The sequence below is a fragment of the Megascapheus bottae genome, chromosome 6, assembly GCF_031878675.1.
Source record: "Megascapheus bottae isolate mThoBot1 chromosome 6, mThoBot2.hap1, whole genome shotgun sequence".
In the NCBI taxonomy this organism is placed as follows: domain Eukaryota; kingdom Metazoa; phylum Chordata; class Mammalia; order Rodentia; family Geomyidae; genus Megascapheus; species Megascapheus bottae.
This window is the reverse complement of record NC_143514.1, coordinates 18125270-18145889: the sequence shown is the minus strand read 5'-3', so window position 1 is coordinate 18145889 and position 20620 is coordinate 18125270. Positions and strand designations below refer to the sequence as shown.

The following is a 20620-nucleotide window of genomic DNA, read 5'->3' as shown; positions in this document are numbered from 1 at the left end:
GCTGAAGAGCTCAGAGGCAATGACCAGGCCCAGATTTCAAATCCCACAACTTATAAAAAAAGAAAATTTATGACTGAGGAAAACTGGAAGCAGCCTAAATCTCTGAGTAAGAACATGAAAAGCAACTGCCAACACTTATCGTAAACATTTTTCTCAGTGAGAGACTTGCTTTAGGCCACTCACACTTGAGGGCATGCTTGTTACTACAGCGTAGCAGTAGCTTATCCAAACTAGAATACAGCTCAGCTGCAAGCTAACAACCTGACATTGCTACTTCAATTGTTACTGATTCTCCCACCATGAAGGCCATAAGAGTACTCTGAGATGGCTGCTGGTGGCTCACTCATATAATACTAGCTACCAAGGGAGCTGAGATAAAGAGGATCATAGTTTGAGACCCACCTGGGCAGAAAAGTTCATTGGACCCTATCTTCAAAGTAACTGTCAAAAAAGCAGGCCTGGAAGCATAGCTCAAGAGGTAGAACACTAGCTGAGCATGGGCAAAGTCCTCAGCTCCAAGCACAATGCCACCAAAAAGAAAGATAAAAAAAAAAATGAGCCTGAATACCACATGTACCATCATACATTGCTTACAAATGGCCACAAAAGCAAGATGGCTACCATTTACTTGTACTTACTTTTTCTGTACATTTTCTCTATGGAGGACCTTATTTGAACCTAGAACTCAAATAGGATGCTGAAGTAGATGTAGCAGATCTAAAGAATCTACCTGGATGCCTGTAAATAAGTTCCTCAAAGGCAAGTGTGGTCTGTTTATCATCTTTCTATCTTTTGTACTAATGTGGCACCTGAAATTAGGGGGTATCCAATAAATGCTTTTCTTTCTGTGTATGTGTTGGTAGTAGAGCTTGAACTCAAGACCTGATGTTCTCCCTTGGCTTTTTATTTGCTAAAGTAGGATTACTTTATTTAAGCCATACCACCATGGCTCCATTTTTGGCTTTTTCCTGGAGGTGAAACAATGGAGCTGCAAGACATGTGCTAGGATTATTTGCTGCCAAAGATCTGACAGTTCCTATAGTGTCCTCTACCACAAAAAGGGGGCAGCAGGGGTCAGCAGAGCAGTAGAAGGGTTGTGTGACAAATCACTGTGACAAATACCTGAGAAAAGTCATTTAAAAGGAAATATTTAATTGAGGTCTTATTTCAAAGGTTTCAAGCTATAGTTGGATGGATTCATTGCCTTGAATTTTGTTTGTTTCTGTGTCTGGACTGGGGCTTGAACCCAGGGCCTTGTACTCTCAGTTTTGTTGTTTGCTCAAGACTGGTGCTTTACCATTTAAGTCACATCTACAGCTCCTTGAATCTATTGCTTTGGGTCTGAAGTGAGGCAGAACATCATGGTGGAGGGGACAGGAAGAGATGCAAGATGTCATTGAAAGATATGATACCCACTCCCCAAGTGTTCTACTTCCTCCCCCTAAGCCCCACTTCCTCCTGCAAGGCCCCACTTCCTCAAGCCCTCTAGTACCTCCCAAAATAACACCAAGTCTGGAACTCAGTCTTCATCACATGAACCTGAATGGGACATTTTATATGCGATAAAGCATGAAAAAAAGGAAAACTATTCATGCAAAACAATTATGTACATTACAATTAGCTTCATGGCAAATAGATGAGAACTTAAGGAAGGAGAGATGTGGTTCAAGTGATAAACTCCAGCCTTGAATGAAAAAGTCAAGTGAAAGTGCAAGGCCCTGAGTTCAAGCCCTAGTATTGGCACCAAGATAGAAAGCAAACGCCAAATGAGAGTGGCTTAAATATATAGGAGTTTCTTTCTTTCAGGAGTTCAAGAAAGCTGGAAGTAGAACTATATGGCTCATGTGGTAGAGCACTAGCCTTAAGCATAAAGGCTCAGGGATAGCACCTAGGTCCTGAGTTTAAGCCCTTAGGACTGTCTGTCCATCTGTCTGTCTGTCTGTCTGCCTCTCTCTCTCTCTCTCTCTCTCTCTCTCTCTCTCTCTCTCTCTCTCTCTCTCACACACACACACACACACACACACACACACACACACACCACAGAGGAGAGCAACAGTATTGTGGACTGGTATGGAATCTGCTGCTCCTTCATTCATTTTTATTTATTTACTCATTTATTTTTGTGCCAGTTCTAGAGCTTGAACTCAGGGCCCTCGTCCCTGAGTTTTGTTTTGTTTTTTCCAGTCCTGGGGCTTGGACTCAGGACCTGAGCACTGTCCTTGGGCATTCTTCAAGGCTAGTGCTCTACCACTTGAGCCACAACACCACTTCTGGCTCTTTTTTCTGTGTATGTGGTACCGAGGAATTGAACCCAGGTATTCGTGCATGCTAGGCAACCACTAGGCCATGCTCCCAGCCCCTGTCCTTGGGTTTTTGTTCAAGGCTAGTGCTCTACCACCGGGGCTCATAGTTCCACTTTCAGCTTTTTTGGTGGTTAATTGAAGACAGGAGTCCCATAGACTTTCCTGTCCTGACTGGCTTCAGCCCCAAGATCTTCAGATTTCAGCCTCCTTAATAGCTAGGATTACACACCTAGGCCACTGGCTCCCAACTTCCTCCTTCATGCTGAATGTGTGATCTTCATCAGATCCTCCAAGATGGCTACTGGAACTCTAGCCACTTTCTTACTCATCAAGGAGATAGGAAGGAAGGAAGGATATATCCTTTTCTTTTAAGAACCCTTTCTGGAAGATGAATATTCCACTTTTATTTAAATCCTATTGCAATGTTAACAGAAGCCATGGCACCAATTCTAGGCCTAGCCCACAGAAACTTCCCACACATGATCCTTCTTCACTTCTGGCATCTGCTGGCTAGATTTTTATGTTAAGAGAAAGTTTGCAAGTGATATGTTGATGATAAGAGAGCCTCCAGAAGCATGGGCCCCTAAATAATTGTGTAGCAAAGGATTATCCCCTTCCATCTCCACTCCTGGCCAGACACACTTACACTGAACTCTTGTGCAAGAAACAAGCTTTTACTATTCCTTTTAAGGTATTCTTGTGACAATAGCTAGCACTGACTTAATGCAAAAAAAAAAAAAAAGGATGCTATTGTAAAAAGTCTCAAACCAGTCAGTTGAACAATGCAAGCAAAGATTAGAGAATGGAAACTCATGGCAAGGTGTCTTAATCTATTTTTTGTTGCTATAACCATAGTTCTACAGATTGGCTAAGACAAAAAAAAAGCTTATTTTGACTTCTGGTTCTGGTCCAAGAGCATCTGGTGATGTTATGTTTGTTGGTAGAGGATCAAAATGGTGCAGAGCATCACACGTTGAGAGCTAGAACACTTCAAAGAAATAGAGCCCAACTTGACTTTTATGTAAGACCTAACCTAAATATAACCCATAAATAAAATAAACAGATTGATCCATTTATGAAGGTAGGATTCTAATCACATCTTAACAGTCCTACCTCTTAATATTGCATAACAAATGAAAGGAAGAAGGATTTGGGTTTTTTTTTCAAATGCACTGGGTTTATTTATACGGAGTCCTAACCACATTAAGTGGTAGGAGTGGGAGAGGATCCTTTTTCAATCCAGGGGCCTCTATAATGGTGGTCTGCTGTTACCAAACTCATAGGCAAGTGGCATCCTGGATATGGTAAATTAATGACAAGTTTAGTCTCTCTCTGCTAGAGCAAAAAGGTGAGCATCGATTTCTGCTTCTGTAAGAATCTTGGATTTAGGATTTTCAACTGTAACTACTCCAATCTTTCTCTCAAAGGTTTGAAGTCAATTGATAGAACAGTAGACAAGCATGTAATAGCAGTTTCAACAGTCTGTTCAAATGTCCAGTCAAATTTCTTCCTTCACTCTTTTTTTCAAGGAAGCTGGTTGACTCAGTTTGTTTAACTCCTGCTGCAGTAGCTTTAAACCCACTGTAGTAACCTGCAGGGTTACACTTGTACAGCTGGGGGCCTTGTTCTTCATTTATACCAATTAAAATCATAGAACAACCAACTGGCCTCATTTCAGCATTTTGTGTGTAGACTTGAGAAATATCAGCAATAGCATGCCCACGGGAATCTCATAGCCATACTTGTATTTCCAATTAGCTGCCTCATAGCATGCCCTCTGTACCTGGGATCTGCTGTCAGCTGGCATCCCAGTCATTACACAACCAATGTTTTCAGTTATCTTGAACAAAGGAAGGATTTGTTCTGGTTCCTGGTTTTCAGAGGAATCAATGTATAGTCACTTGGCCTCGTGTGTGGAGCATCATGTGGCAGCGCTGTGTGACACAGGAAGCTTCTGCACTTTATGGTGGATGAGGGAAACAGAGAGAAAGAAAGAAAGAGGGAGAGAGAGGAGGGAAGAAAGGGAGTTAGAGAGGGAGAGAGAGAGATTATTATAGGAAGGAGTCAGGACAAAACAGAGCTCTAAGAACAAGCCCCTATTTAGGTTCCACCTCCTTTTTTTTACCACCTCCCAATAATCCAATTATGCCATTATATTATGAATTTACCAGGGAATTAAACTACACTGATTAGGTCAGTGCTAATGGGACCTGATCACTTCCCCCAAATTTGTGAGCTGGCAACTAAGTCCCAGTGTCTAAGCCTATAGAAGGTATTTCAAATCAAAAGAATACAAAAGCAAATAGAGTTGAGAGGACTTGAGCTTCTCAAAAAACAGAGCAGGGAAATAAGAAACAGAAGGAAGTTGAGAAAGAAGCATTATAGAACGGTATCCAGAGGACTTCAGAGGAGGAGAAAGCAATTACTTTCGGGTGACAGTACAGAACACTTTCTGGAGGATGTGGTAGTGATCTAGACCTTGAGCCCTGAAGGATATGAAAGATCCACAAAGGCAGAGAAGGAAGGAAAGGGCATTTCCCAAACAGGAAAGCAAGGAGTCAGGGACAAGAAGAATCCCAGTTAAAGGAAACAAACTATGGGGGAAAAGGGAGGAAAATCAGGTTTTGAATATAAATTGTGGTCATTTCCTGGTTAGACTAGGGAGTTCAGAGTTTATTTTGTAATTTGTAAGGTATTTAAACAAAGGAATGAAGGCAAAACCAAACAGTTGCTTTTGAAGTGGGGTGTTAGCGGCTCACACCTGTAATCTTAGCTACTCAAGAGACTGAGATCTGAGGATTAAGGTTCAAAGCTAGCCAGGTCAGGTAATTCTATGAGATGCTCATTTCCAAATGGACAAGCTAAAAACCAGATGTGGAGCAGTGGCCCAAATGGTAGAGTGTTGGCCTTGAGCAAAAAAAGCTACAGACAGTGCCCAAGCACTAAAATCAAGAGCCAGTACTAACACACACACACACACACACACACACACACACACAGCGGCATAGTTATTTATTAAGATAATATATCTAGCAGAAATATTTAACTGCATTGGAACAGAGAGAAACTAGATGCTTCTAGCTATAATATGAATTGTCACAACAGAGCAGGCAACACATCTAAATTAGAGTATCAACAGGGATTTGCAGAGGGGAGAATTGTAAGAAGTTATTATAGGGGTAGAATCAACAGGACCTAGCAATATATTTGTATACTTGGAGATAGAGTAAAGGGAAGAAGCTCAGTATTAAAAATCTCCATGACAGAGAACATGATAGAACTTAAAGCAAGGAATATAATCTATTGACTTGGACTGAAATGGAAAATATACTCTTGTGTAAGAGATTTACACTACAGTCTGGCATATCTGTATCTATTTATGTACACACGCACATATACATGTAACATGTACTGGGGGAATCTGGAATTTCTGTATCATCATCATCATCATCGTCATCAGCCAGGTGCTGATGGCTCACACTTGTAATCCTAGCTACTCAGGAAGCTGAAATCTGAGAATTGTGGTTCAGAGCCAGCCAGGTCAAGAAAGTCTTTGAGGCTCTTCAATTAACCACCAGAAAACTGGAAGTGGAGCTGTGACTCAAAGTGGCAGAGTGCTAGTCTTCAGCAGAAAAGCTCAAGGACAATATCCAGGTGCTGAATTCAAACCCCATGATCGATAAAAAAAGATGACAGACAAAAGAATGACATCGCCCCATTTGTAAGAAAATGGAAAGCCTTAGAAAAAATCATATTAAACGAAGTAAGCCAGCCTCAAGGGAAACATAGGCTCAATGGTTTCCCTCATTTGTCATAATCAGTAGAAACCTTGGGCTCTCCTAGCAGAGATTTGCAATAGAGCAAAACCTAGATACATAAGGCCATACAGCATGACGCTAAATGAAAGGACTTCAGGATATAGAAACAAAAGCCATATAATGAGTGATTGTTGTCTTTAATGTACTATGTTATCTCTTTTGCTGTCCTTTGGTTATCTAATATTGTTACAGTATTTTACCTGGTTATCTGATATATTGTATATATGCTTATTTGGTTATTTGAAATAGAATAGGGAAGGGGAAAAAACAAGATGAGGGGCGGGGCGGGGGGGGGGGAGGGAAATGGGGACCAAGACATGAGAAAGGGTATCAATGTTTGTGAAGTAATGCACCTTCTATCTGCTGAATATAATGTAACCCTTCTATTAATTACAATAAAAATATATGAGAAAAGGTGACTGACAAAGAGAAAGGGCAGGGGTGGGGTCCTTGTATTTAATGTTTCTTTTATTACTTAAGTATATTTATTTGTGCTCCCAGATTGATGAATTGGACAAATACATCTATACCTTTAACCTGACCTTTCTGGTTAGCCAAGTCTGAGGTTTGTTGATGTGTGGTTAGCTAAGGTCTGAGGTATATTGATGTGTGTGTGTGTGTGTGTGTGTGTGTGTGTGTGTGTGTGTGTCCTTATCCTGGGGCTTAAAGCTTAGGTGCTTTCTTAGCTTTTTTTTCTTTCTTTCTCAAGACTGGTGCTTTACTACTTGGGCCACAGCTCCACATTTGGCTTTTTGCAGGCTAATTTGGAGATACACATTTCATAGACTTATCTGCCAGGGCTAGCTTTGAACCTTGATCTAAGGATCTCAGCCTCTTAAGTAACTAGGATTACAAGCATGACCCATTGGCCCCCAGCTAAAATATCTAGATATTTTAGCATTCAAAATTTTTAGTCATGAGATTCTTTTTTTCATATATTTTTATTGTAATTAATAGAAGGATAACATGATATTTGCCAGATAGAAGGTGCAAATAGCACAAAATATCTTTCCCTTCCTTTTTTCCTCCCTCCCTCCCTCTCTCCTTCCTTCCTTCCTTCCTTCCTTCCTTCCTTCCTTCCTTCCTTCCTTCCTTCCTTCCTTCCTTCCCTCTTTCTCTCTCTTTTGGCCCATTCTGGGGTTTGAAGGCTTGGGCCCTGAGCTTCCTTGTGCTCAAGGCTAGTGCTCTACCGCTTGAGCAATAGGGTCATTTCCAGCTCTTTCAAAGTAGTTTATTGGAGATAAGAGCCCCACAGATTTTTGTGGGATCTGCAGAGCTCAGCCTCCTGAGTAGCTGGGCAGGAGTCACAGGCATGGGCACAAGGTATCTTTATTTGTTTTTAGTTACACTATTTTTATTTATTTCCATGTGTTTATTAGCCCCCATTAGTTGTACAGAAAGGCTGGTTTTGATATATGGGTATATCCATACAGTGTACTACCTTGTACCTTGATCAGATTTACCCCTCTGTCATTCTCTAGCATCGCCCTCTCCTCATCTTTAACAGAAGGTACCCATCCATGACCAGATTTGATAGAAGCTTCTAGCTCACATGCTCTTTGAATACTTAAACTGAAGAAATTTCTAGATTAAATCAAATATGGTCCATAGACAACTGTTATTTCTCAGTTGGAAATCTTTCTAAGAATTGGCTTCAGAATTGGTTCAGAGCTGTTCAGTGAAAACAATAATTTACTTAATTTACTTTGTAGGTTATTATTAATTTATTTCTTCTTAAATTACAAACCATAGTTTTGAAAATTATACTACTGAAGCTGGGAGCTGGTGGCTCAGACCTGTAATCCTAGCTACTCTGGAGACTGAGATCTGAGGATCTTGGTTTGAAGCCAGCTGAGCCGGTAAGTCTGTGAGTCTCTTATTTTTCAATTGGCTCAAGTAGCAGAGTGCCAATCTTAAGCATAAATACCAAGTGAGTGTGGTAAGTCCAAGTTCAAGTCCCAATACTTAGAAATAAGAAAAAATTGCCTGGGAATGTGGTTTCGTGATAGAATGCTTGCCCAGTAGGTATGAAGCTCTAGGTTCAATTCCCTAGTATCACATACACAGAAAAAGCCGGAAGTGGTGCTGTGGTGCAAGTGGCATAGAGTGCTGAGTTCAAACCCCAGAACTTGCCAAAAAAAAGTAGGGGGGGGGTACAGAGAAACTATTGAAAACTTAAAAAAATATAATTATGATGAATAGTCTGTATGCCAGTAGACCCAGATAAGCTCAGAGTTGAAATTCTGAGCCCCAAGTAAAGAAGTACAAGCCTTTTCTCAGGTAGACAAGGTGTGTTTTAGGTTTTGTTTTATTCCAGCAGTTAAAAAGTTCCTGGGGGGAAAGTACCCTTTTGTTAGTCTTGGGGCTTAAACTAAGGCCTGAGCACTGTCCTTGGGCTTTCTCAAGGCTAGAGCTGTACCATTTGAGCCACAGCATCACTTTCAGCCTTTTCTGTGTATGTGGTACCAAGGAATGGAACCCGGGTCTTTGTGCATGCTAGTCTAGTACTCTACCAGTAAGCCAATTTCCCGGCCCCAATATATATATATATATTTTGCCAGTTCTGGGCTTGAGCTCAGGGCCTGAGCACTGTCCTTGGACTTTCTCAAGGCTAGAGCTCTATCACTTGAACCTCAGCACCATTCTGGCTTTTTTTGTATGTATGTGGTACGGAGGAATAGAACCCGGGCCTTTGTGCATGCTAGGCAAGCACTCTACCACTAAGCCAACCTCCAGGCCCCAATGTATTTTTTTTTTCTATTTAGCAAATAGAAAAGCTCCCTGTGAGGCACAGGGAGCTTAAAAAGGTGTCAAGGTTATCTACCAGGGGCTGGAAACCTGCAATCCTGGGGTTTCTTACAAGAGCTTTCTAACTATAATATCTGCAAGTTTTGTGCTCACTTGTCAGAATGTTCTTGTTCTTTCAAAAGTATAGCTTGAGCCAGAGGTCTGTTTGCACATGCCTGTAATCCTAGATACTCAGGAGGCTAAGATCTAAGGATTGTGGTTTAAAAGACAGACTGGGTAGAAAAGCCTGTAAGACATCTTCAGTTAGCCTGACAAACAAACAAACAAACAAGCCAGAAATGGAACTGTGGCTCAAGTGGTATAGTAGCAGACTTCAGCAGAAAAAGCCAAGTGAGAGCTCAAGGATCTGAGTACAGGCATCAGTACGCACACGCGCGTGCACACACACACACACGGTTGAGTTCTCACTCATTGATAGCCCCTCTTCTATGCACTGAAGAAATAGCAGTGGGCAAAAGAAAGAAAATCCCTGCCCTCAGGAAGCTTCCATTCTGGTAGTGAGATAGGCAAGCAAATGTCTGTTATAAAGAACTGACAGGCATGCACAATGAAGAAACAAAGAGTGGGAGAAGGTGAAAGCCACAGTGGACAGGACAGCAAGGAAAGGCTGATCCAGAAAGACCTCGCCAGGGTATCTGAGGAAAGAGAAACAAGACCATGAACAGACGTGACAGAGGAGGATTTCAGGTAAAGGAAGAGTAAGTGCCCAGGAGAAGGCACACTTACATGCAATGCATGCTTGCACTTGCGGTGGGAATGAGCTCAGTGATTTCAAGGAACAGGAAGAACCTCTCAATTTATCTGCCTAGGCTGTCTTTGAACTTCTGTTCTCAGACCTCTGCCTCCTGGGTAACTAGGATGACAGATGTGGGCCACTGGCACCTGTCTTCTTAGAGGTTTGTTAGAGGAATAAAATAATATATTCATCAAAGTGCTTAGAGGGTGCCTAATCCATACTCAGAATGAAAAGGTTTGGGTTGTTATTTTAAAAATTAAGGTAGTAGCCCCGAGTGAGGTAGAGTGAGTTTGGACCACCATGAACCAGAGAATATGAGAATTCTAACCCATGGGACTGCACCAGGAAAGAGCTGATGTCGGGAGAGGACAGCACAGACTTGCTCCCAGGTTTCTGGCTTGCACATCCACACAGAATCATGACTGAGAAGGATAGGGGTTGAATATTCATGTCATGGGATTCTAGTTACTGATTTCTTTAAGTGGTCTATGTTGGAAGAATTGAGCAGTTCAGGGATACTTCTTTTCTTAACATTTAAAACAAAATTAATCTTTTCTGCCAGTCCTGGGGTTTGAACTCATGGCTAGTGCTCTACCACTGGAGGCATAGCACCACTTTTAGCTTTTCTATGTATGTGGTATCAAGGAGTCGAACCCAGGTCTTCGTGCATGTGAGGCATGCATTCTACCACTAGGCCAAACTTCCAGCCCCCAAAATTTAATTTTTTGACCCTTTTCTCCATATAGAGAATTGGAGGCCTGAGTGGTAAGATAGGATTTTCCATATATATATATATGCACACACACATATATACACATATATTTATTTACTGAGTGTTATAAGGCCTCCTTATATAGCCCCAGCTAGCCTTAAGTGCCCTGCCATTTGCCTGCCTCACACTCACCCTTTCCCCCCCACCTAGGGCTAGAACTACCGCACAGTATGACTCAATAGGGTTTTTCATTCAAGAACCAAGAATGATCTCAATCAATCAAACCAATAATTAGCATTGTTAGGCAAAAGGTGGCATAGTATTAACAATTTGCAAACCAATGTCATCTTTAATATATGCTGTACAAGCTTTGCTTTCTTTTACTTTCTCCCTCCCTCCCTTCTTTTCTCTATTTGCCTCTTCCCTTCCTCTCTTTCTCTTTCTCTTTCCCTTTTCCCCCTCTCTCTTTCCCTCTCTCTCTTTCTCTTTCTCTCTTTCTTTCTGTCTCTGTCTCTCTCTTTTTATTTCTCTGCTAGAGATTAAACCCAAGGTCTCACACATTCTAGTACTCTACCACCGCATCCAAAATGTTATTGCTAAATACTAACAAACTTAAACTTCTGTATATGATCAATTAACCCAGTGGGATCTGCTTTATAGTCTTCAGACCCTTTAACACACACACACACACACACACACACACACACACACACACACACACACACACGTTTGGTCATCATAGACCTAAGTACTTTGAATGGCTTGTCATTTACCTTTGTTGTAGTAAGTTGATCTTTGTTACCAGGACAACGGCCTCATTCCCGTTCTAAAGATAAGGCTGAGGAGTTGCAGGAACCTTTTTGTTCAGGGGTATTAAATCCTCCTTTCCTTCTCTCTCCCTGGGGATAAAAATCAGTGTTGAGAACCAGAATTTCTCTTTCTCTGATGTCTTGACAAAAGCTGTCTTTATTCCCTTGCCTGGCTTATGAGGAGTTGGAAGAGTTTTTATAGCAGATGCCAAGGCTCCCAGATGGATACATGGCCGAGGGCCATTTTTAGTCTCAGCACTCAAGATTTATAGAAACTACAATAGCCTCAAAGAACGTTTTGTAGGTCTGCATGTTTGCTCATCAGAAATTCCCTCCCAGTTCTCTTTCTTGACAACACTCCACAAGGAGAGAGCTCAGGTCCTGCAGGGATGGGTGGGGGGACAGGATGAACAAGATGCTGGGAGGGGGTGGGGATGGGGGTCCTTCCTGATGTCCCAAGCTGACTGTAGGTGAGAACAATGCATCTCCTTCTTAGTGACAGATGTTTCATTCGGCACATGACACTTGGTTTTTGCAATCTTCATGAGAAGTAGAACCAACCACAAGATCCAGGAAGGAGAAAGCAAGATCAAATGCTAAATCGCTGGACGATTTCCCCAGCAGCTGACAGGTGGGTAGAAGAGAGGGCCCTCACAATCAAAATAATGACTACTTTGGCTAGCCAAGGAATATTTTTTGAAATTCAAGAAATTAAATTCTGAAAGTCAAGCTGCCTTTTTTTTGTCATGGGAGGACCTGGGTACCAAACTCCCGCCCCCCCAGTTTGCTTTTTTTTTTTTTTTTTTGCCAGTCCTGGGCTTGGGTTCAGGGCCTGAGCATTGTCCTTGGACTTTCTCAAGGCTTAGCACTCTACCACTTGAGCCTCAGCACCACTTCCAGCTTTTTTTTCTATGTATGTGGTACCGAGGAATGGAACCTGGGTCTTCGTGCATGCTAGGCAAGCACTCTACCACTAGGCCAAACTCCCCCCACCCCCAATTTGCTTTTTAAAACCAAATGTTTATTGTTATTGCAGCTTACTTTATTTTCAACCTATGATGGGGGCTGGGACTTTGGCCTAGTGGTAGAGTGCTTACCTAGCATGCATGAAGACCGGGGTTCAATTCCTCGGTACCACATATACTAGAAAAGGCTAAAAATTGTGCTGTGGCTCAAGTGGTAGAGCTCTAGCCTTGAGAAAGCTCAAGGGCAGTGCTCAGGCCCTGAGTTCAAGGCCCAGGACAGGCAAAAACAAAACAAAAAGAAACAACCTATGATGATTTGTAATATCCCAGTCATTTTGGGGCCCCTGAGTCATCCCCCCCTCCAAGATAGTCACTAGCACTCAGTGAATGGAGCTAGGAACCATTTAATAGCAGCTCAGTAGCCACTCTCCGCCTTTGGGCAGATAGATGGCAGCCCTGACCTTTCATAGGGCTGAGCTTTTCAAGGAGTGCGCCACACACAGGTGGTCCTGGTCATCAGAAAACACCACACGCAGGTGATCAAGCAGTTTAAGTAGTTTTACAAGAAACAAAAACAGAATTAGACAGCTAATCCTGACAGGGTGCTACAGATGAACTTGCATTCACTTAAAAAGTATCCAAGGCCATTATCATTTTAGTAGCAGTGGGGCCTCTACCACTGGAGCCCAGCCTCCATCCCTGCTTTATTTATGTATCTTTATTTTTTTAACTGATTATTTTTGGAGATCATCTTGAGGACTTTTCATAACATTCTGTTCTTAAACTGATTCTCCAGATTTCAGCTACCTGGATAGCTAGGAATATAAAAATGTGAGCCACCAGCCCCTAGTTTCTAAGTTCATTCTTTATTCATTTATTGATTACAGGTTGATCCTGAGAGTTAAAAATCTAGCTTTCCCTCAGGTTATATTATTATGTCATTCTCCTATTGTTTCCTGCAAGATTATATATTCCTTTTTTATAGGTTCAAGATCATGATCTTTAGACTCTTTGGGAGAATAATATTTTAGTGTCTACACTGAATAATTTTGTATCATTTCAAAAATTGCTTAAAATGATGCCATCTTTTGAACTGACCTTGTATTTGTATCACAACCTTTTTTTATCTTTCTTTTTTTTTGCCAGTCCTGGGCTTGAGCTCAGGGCCTGAGCACTGTCCTTGGACTTTCTCAAGGCTAGAGCTCTACCACTTGAGCCTCAGCACCATTTCCGGCTTTTTTTCTATGTATGTGGTACGGAGGAATGGAACCCGGGTCTTCAGTCTTCATGCATGCTAGGCAAGCACTTTAACCACTAGGCCAAACTCCCCGCTCCTGTATCACAACCTTTTTACACTGATTTTGTCTTTCCTAGGATTTCTATTTGAAAGAAGAAAGCCACTTTCTCCCTCTCATATACACAAACTGATTCAATATGATGTTTTGCTAGGATTGCATTTTGAAAATCGGCAATTACATAGACTGAATTTTCATGATATTAAAACATCAGGCTGGATTATATCACAGGCTGAATTTTCATATTATAACACAGAAGAAAAATTGCACAGAAAGGCAAAACAGGAAGAAATAAAAATTAATAGAGGGAGATTAGGTAAAGGGTAGGGGAGTAGGTAAATTAAAAGGAAAAGGGTGGGAAATGCAGCCATGACATTAAATGTATATATGTGAAAATGGAATTAGAGAAATTGAAGGGATGGGTGGGGCAGGGAGAGATGGGAAAAATGGTGAAAGGGATGACATTGATCAAGATGCATTACTCATAAATGGATACATTGAACTTAAACTCCTTTGTATAATTACTTAAAGGTAATTTAAAAATTGTTCTTTTAACAACATTTTTGTCAAATTATGAATGTGTTTTACTCAGGCTTGATTTAGATGTTTTGTATGTTCATAGCTAGGCATGCCCTGAAGTCTGAAGCAAAATGGTCCTGAAATAAATTATCATTATAGAAAAATGATTGATATGCTTTATACAATGTGACAAATATTCTTATACACACATGCTTATTTTTTGTTTTTTGAGACAGGGGTCACTATGTAGCCAGAATGGTTGGCTTCAAACTTATGAACTTTGTATCTCTACCTTCTGAGTGCCAGAATTACCAAGATTAGTAATAGCTTTATGTGTGTATGTTCAAAAGTAAATTATTTATTTAACCATGTGATCAGGTCTTAGAACACAGAAGTTATTTGAGATTCTTCATTCAAATTCCTGTTGCCTGTATATAATAATTAACTTAGCTAATTAATTATTATGCTTGTGACATAGTGTTATGGTTATACCAAATCATTAACTAATACCACCCGTATTTATTGACAAACAGGTAATTACAGATAGATCATTAATAACATAAGACAATTCAATGAGGTTACATGTTAAATTAAATAATCAAATAAAGTGACATTGAACAAAAAAAAAAAGAAAAATGCTTGTTACCTGTGTCCATAAAGCATTAAGTGGTTCTGATGTTCTATCGCCCTCTATTGCTTAGAGAGTCAAATTACAGCTAATCTTTTTCCTTTCCAAAGTTGATTTTCTAAAGGCTAATAAATTTTTGCCGTTTGCTAAATCTAAAAAATACGTTATGTAAAATAATGTGAAAATAATCAAATATAAAATCATATGTTTATTTCTGTAAATTCCTCAATTGAAGTTAGACTCCCTCCTTTTTAAAGATTTCTATCAGCATATGTTAGTTCTGAAGGGGGAATTTATCATGGATTTCCATACATATATACTATGTACCTGATCAAACTCATCCTCTCCATCTCTTTCTTTCATCCAACCTCCTTTATTTTTAGTATTTTCTTATCTACCTTTCCCCCCACTCAGCCACTTTTTAAAAACAATTTTTATTTGCACACATGAGTTGTATCAGTAGGGTTTTATTGTACCATTTCCATACATGCATGCAATATATCCCCATCAGTCTCATTTCTCTCCTGCTCCACTATTCTCCCATTCTTCTTTTTTGTTTTGTGCCGGTTCTGGCACTTGAATTTAGGACCTAGCCACTGTCCTTGAGCTTTTTTACTCAAGGCTGGGATTTTATCATTTAGCCACAAATCCACTTCCAGGTTTTTAGTGGTTAATTGGAGCTAGGAGTCTCAGGGACTTTCCTGTCCCTTTAGCTTTGCAAAAGCCCTGGGTTTGTCCCATTAAAAAAATGGGCCAAAGACTTAGAGTCTTCTCTGAAGAAGAAACAAAAATGGCCTATAGACACATGAAGAAATGCTCAACATCTCTGGTCATAAAAGAAATGCAAATCAAAACAACTCTAAGATTCCACCTCACTCCAGTTAGAATGGCCAGGATCAGGAAAACGAATGACAACAGATGCTGGAGGGGATGTGGCCAGGAGGGATCACTACTACACTGTTGGTGGGAGTGCAAACTCGTTCAACCACTATGGAAAGCAGTATGGCAGTGCCTCAAAAGGCTAAACATAGAACTCCCCTATGACCCAGCAATTCCACTACTTGGCATTTACCCAACCATCCAGAAACAAGGGCATACTAAATCCACTAGCACAACAATGTTCATTGCAGCACTATTCACCATAGCAAAGATATGGAACCAACCCAGATGTCCCTCAGTTGATGAGTGGATCAACAAGTTGTGGTATTTGTACACAATGGAATTCTATGCTGCTGTCAGAAAGAATGACATCGCCCCATTTGTTAGGAAATGGAAAGACTTAGAAAAGATCATATTAAGTGAAGCAAGCCAGACTCAAAGGAACTTAGGCTCAATGGTTTCCCTCATTCGTCATAATCAGTAGAAACCTTGGGCTCTACTAGCAGAGATTCGCAATAGAGCAAAATCTTGATACATAAGGACATATAATGTGAAGCTAATTGAAAGGACCTCCAGGATATTAAAACAAAAGCCATATAATGAATGATTGTTGTCCTTAATGTACTATGTTGTCTCTCATCTCCTTTGCTGTTCCTTGGTTATCTCATATTGGTATAGTATCTCACTTTGTTATCTGATATATTGAATTTATTTGTATTTGGCTATTTGAAATTTGATAGGGAAGGGGGGAAAACCAAGACGGGTGGGGAGTGTGGGGGGGGGGAGGGAAATGGGTACCAAGACATGTGAAAGGGTATCAATGCATGTGAATTAATGCACCTTGTATCTGGCAAATATCATGTAACCCTTTTACTAATTACAATAAAAATAATTTAAAAAAATACAAAAAAAAGGAAAAAAAAAAGCCCTGGGTTTGATTCCTCATTACCACATACATAGAAAAAGCCAACAGTGGCACTTCAATCACGTCTTCTTCCTCCATTCCCAGTTCTTCTGGAGTATGGTTATCAGCAATTCTTTGACCTTCAAGGAGAAACCTGAGTGAATTCACTGGAACTCTCTGTCTTTGACAGTATGATTCTTTGAGTTTCTTAAGATGTGCTGTCATTTTCACTTTAAAGTGAATCTCACTCCTATCCTCTCCAATGACTTTGAGTCTTTCATTATTATGATTGTTAAGACTTGGATTTTAAATACATAGCCATTTAATTACTTTTAAAAAGTCTTTCTTTTTTATTGTCTGGGTAATGTATAGAGGGTTTACAGTTACATTCATAAGCATTACTTCTCAAACATTGATAACGCTTCTTGTGTTTTATAAAGTCTCTCTAATGCCTTTCAAGGAATGTCTGTATTACATCTAAGGAGTGTAATTTATGAACATATAATATTGGTTTATGATATACATGGTTACAGTTTGTAGTGATGTCTCCTTATCATTGTTTATTTATATTCTTTATGCTTCTCCAATTGTTTGCAGTTGTTGTCAGCATCATAGTCATATTCAATGAAGTCCAGTAAATTCTTTGCAAGAAATAAATACAATAAGGTTCATGCAAGAACTCCTATCTGAAGTCCTCCAAAATTATCCATTATTTCATGCAAGTGGATGTCCAGCTCTGCCCCACAACATATTCCGTTCTTCAAGTAGTCTTATATACTCAGGATCTTAGGGAGGCATGGGAAGTTTTCTCTCAACTATAATGTAGAACTGTCATTTAAAGTAGGACCCTCACATATATAGACACACAACCTTGTGCAGTTCACTTTCACACACTCAGGACTGGATCAGATAATGGGATGATGATAATGGCATATATGTATGTTAGCTCATTCCAGAGCAATATAGCTGAGACTACTTCAGATACAGCTTCAGTGTTCACTGGATGTAGTGTCTCTGAAGCCATATTTAAGACAACCATTGTTAAAGACATGGTATAGGCTATAAAGCCACAAACTAGTTTTGAAGTAAATAATCTTCCTCTGGCTTGTATATGAGAAAAGCTGTAAATATTGATGTGAGTACAAGTGCTACTTTTTTCTGGAATTCAACAGAACTCTCTCATCTGAAGCAAAGTGACACCAAAATTTCCAGTGAAGATATGAATTAGTCTGTTGATATTAATAATGAGGTACATCTTCATTAAAAACAGCTGCTATTTCTTGGCTTGAAGAGAGCAACACTGCTGTGGAAGAATTTAATTAGCTACTTCATGAATTCAATAGCTCTTCTCAGAGGTGAGTTATTTTTTGCCATCCCTGACGAACTCAGGACCTGAGCACTATCCTTGGGCCTTCTCAAGGCAAGAGCTCTACCACTTGAGCTACAGCATCACTTCGGACTTTTTCTATGTATGTGGTACTGAGGAATTGAACCAGGGTCTAGGTAAGCACTCTACTAGGCAAAACTCCCTGCTGCATATCTGTGTTCTTTATGAATAACATACTGGCAGAGTATAAACATGAGTACATAGACTAGAATAACAGAAAGTACTAATATCAACACTGAACTATCAGAGGAACCAAAAAATATAATGTACTCCTTGCTTCACCAACCAACAGATAACTATAAAATTAGTGAGATTCATCGGATCAAATAAATCAACTATTAAGTAAACTCTTCCAACCAAAGCAATAGTTTTCAGATATATATATATATATATATATATATATATATATATATATACACACACACACACACACACCACAGAATATAAAAAATGCTTACAAGGGGAAAAAAAAGCCCAAAATTCAGAATTAGTTACCAAAGTTTGTGCTTATAATGCATCTTTGTATTTTACTTTTTATTTTTGATTATCTTTTTTATTAAACTATTTATTAACATTGATTTTTACATCATATTTCAAATGACGTGTTTCACAAACAAGTATTCAAGAAGGGATTTTTTTTTTTAAATTGTGTGTGGGGTTATCTGGGTTGAACTCAGGACCTTACACTTGCTAAACAGTCTATTACTGGAGCCATCCATGTTCCTAGCTCTTAACACACTCTCATACAACTAAGACAAAAATGAAGCCAACTACTAAGGTGAAGCTAATGCACATAAAAAGTGCTCTCTGGATTCAAGTACATGGTCATGAGATGAATGATTTTAGGTGATGTAGTTCATCTAAATCCATCTATTACAACTGTAACTTAAGCCAACAATGAGGGGAGGCCTTCTGGGGAAACGCCTCCAACTTCCGGGGAAACTCCTCCAACTTCCGGGGAGAGTCTCCTATGGACTCGTCGACTTGCACTCCCACGGGGTGATGTTGGAAGGTTCCGCTGAGGCCATCTCTGCTGCCCCTGAGAGCACCCCCGCCCCCTCAGCGCCGGGCCGGTCACTCGAGGCTCTCTGAACCCCGTTGCTCAGGCTAGGCAGTTGCCATCTGCGGGAACTCGCGGGCCCCGCTGCCCTGTGCGGCGACGGCAGCCGCAGGAGCCGGACGCCCTGGCCAGGTTGCCCCAGGAGAGAGTGCCCGGTGGGGCCCTGCTGCCACTGGGCCAAGCCAGACCACCGGGCCGCAGGGGACCGGCCATGCTGCGCTGGCTGCGGGCCTTCGTGCTGCCCGAGGCGGCCTGTGTGAGCGAAGAAGACCGCTTCGCCTATCAGGTCCTCTTCAGAGATTTGGACCACAATGGGGACGGCGTGGTGGACATCGTTGAGCTGAAGGAAGGGCTGACGCACTGGAGCTCTTCGTTTGGCATGAGCTCAGAGAAGGTGAGCCACCCGGTGAATGCGGCCCTGGGGTCCGGGTGCTCAGGGTGGAACCCAATTTTGCGACCTTTTCCATAAGGCCCAGGAAGTCATGGGAGATCTTCCTCTGGTGGTTTCTTTCTTATTTTCACAGAATAATTCAGCTCAGTGAGTTATGACTTCAGAATGAAGCGGATCACACATCTTCTTAGAATAGTCACTGTCTGGGGTGACTGCATTTGGGACATTCAGAATTGGCCGAGCCTGGACAGTGTCGGAGGCTGTCTGAAAACTTTGGGATCACAGATAGATGATTCTTTGTTTTAGGAGGCTTTCACCCTAAGGGAAGGTACTCAAAGGTTTCCCCCACCCCCCACCCGTTGGTTTCCCAGCGTTATTCTCTTTCTGACACATTGTACAGACATTCATACTGTTCCTTGATTTTTTTTTTTTGAGGTGGGGGGACTGAGTTTGGACTCAGGGCCTTGAGCTTCTTAGGAAGGCACTGCAACCACTTAAGCCGTGCCCCCAGCCCTTGAGTATTTTTTAAACTTCGTAGACGGAAGTTTTTACGCTAGCAAGAGAAAAAATTATTTACTTTGGTCTCCATCATTGCCTGGCCCATTTTAGCTCTGTTAGAGTGAGGTTGGTCCTAAGGTAGCAGGATTGGGAGGTACTGTGAACGATTTATTTATTTATTTATTTTTGGTGGGTTGTGGGACTTGAACTTAGGCCCTGGGTGCTGTCCCTGAGCTCTTTTGCTCAAGGCTAGTGCTCTACCACTTTGAGCCACAGCACCACTTTTGGTTTTTGGCCACTTAATTGGAGATAAGAGTCCTATGGACTTTCCTCCTTGTGCTGGTTATGAACCATGATCCTCAGATCTCAGTCTTCTGGGTAGATAGGATTACAGGTTTGAGCCACCGATGCCTAGCCTAAGTTTTTTTTTTTTTTTTGACAATATTTGAGATTCAACTTAAATCCTCACACTTGCTAGACAAGGTTCTCTAGCACTTGAGTCATGTCTCCTTGCATTGGTTATTTTCATGGGGATCTTACTTTATGCCCAGGTCAGCCTGGCTGCTGTTTTTCTACTTGTGCTTTCCTACCATTGATGATGAGAAGCACATTGTACCATGTCTAACTGGGATAAACAAGCCTGTGTCACTGTGCTCAACTATTAGTTGAGATGGAGTCTTTCCAACTTTCATTTGTCTGGATTGGCCTCTTAACTACAATCATTGTATCTCTCCTCCATGTTAGTTGTGATTACAGGCTTGAGCTACCATACCCAAACAACTACTGTGAACTTTTAAGATACAGATCTTTGTAGGAGGTCCTGAAGTCATTACAGAATGCCCTCAGAAAGAAGGGTGGGACCTTTGTACTTTGTTCTTCATGGTCTAGTTCAAGATATGGCTACTTGC

General features: G+C 40.9%; 1 protein-coding gene and 1 pseudogene across 1 annotated transcript in view; one reads left to right on the top strand and one right to left on the bottom strand.

Annotated features, from left to right (window-relative positions):
- Positions 1 to 3534: 3534 nt before the first annotated feature.
- LOC150061426 (proteasome subunit alpha type-6 pseudogene) lies at positions 3535 to 4150 on the bottom strand (annotated as a pseudogene).
- A 14833-nt stretch (positions 4151 to 18983) lies between these two features.
- LOC150061425 (mitochondrial adenyl nucleotide antiporter SLC25A24-like) overlaps positions 18984 to 20620 on the top strand; it is a 39994-nt gene continuing 38357 nt past the window's right edge. The window contains exon 1 of the mRNA XM_090333687.1: positions 18984 to 19217. Coding sequence (XP_090189813.1) covers positions 19035 to 19217 — 183 coding nt within the window. The 5' untranslated portion in view covers positions 18984 to 19034. The remainder of the gene's footprint in view (positions 19218 to 20620) is intronic.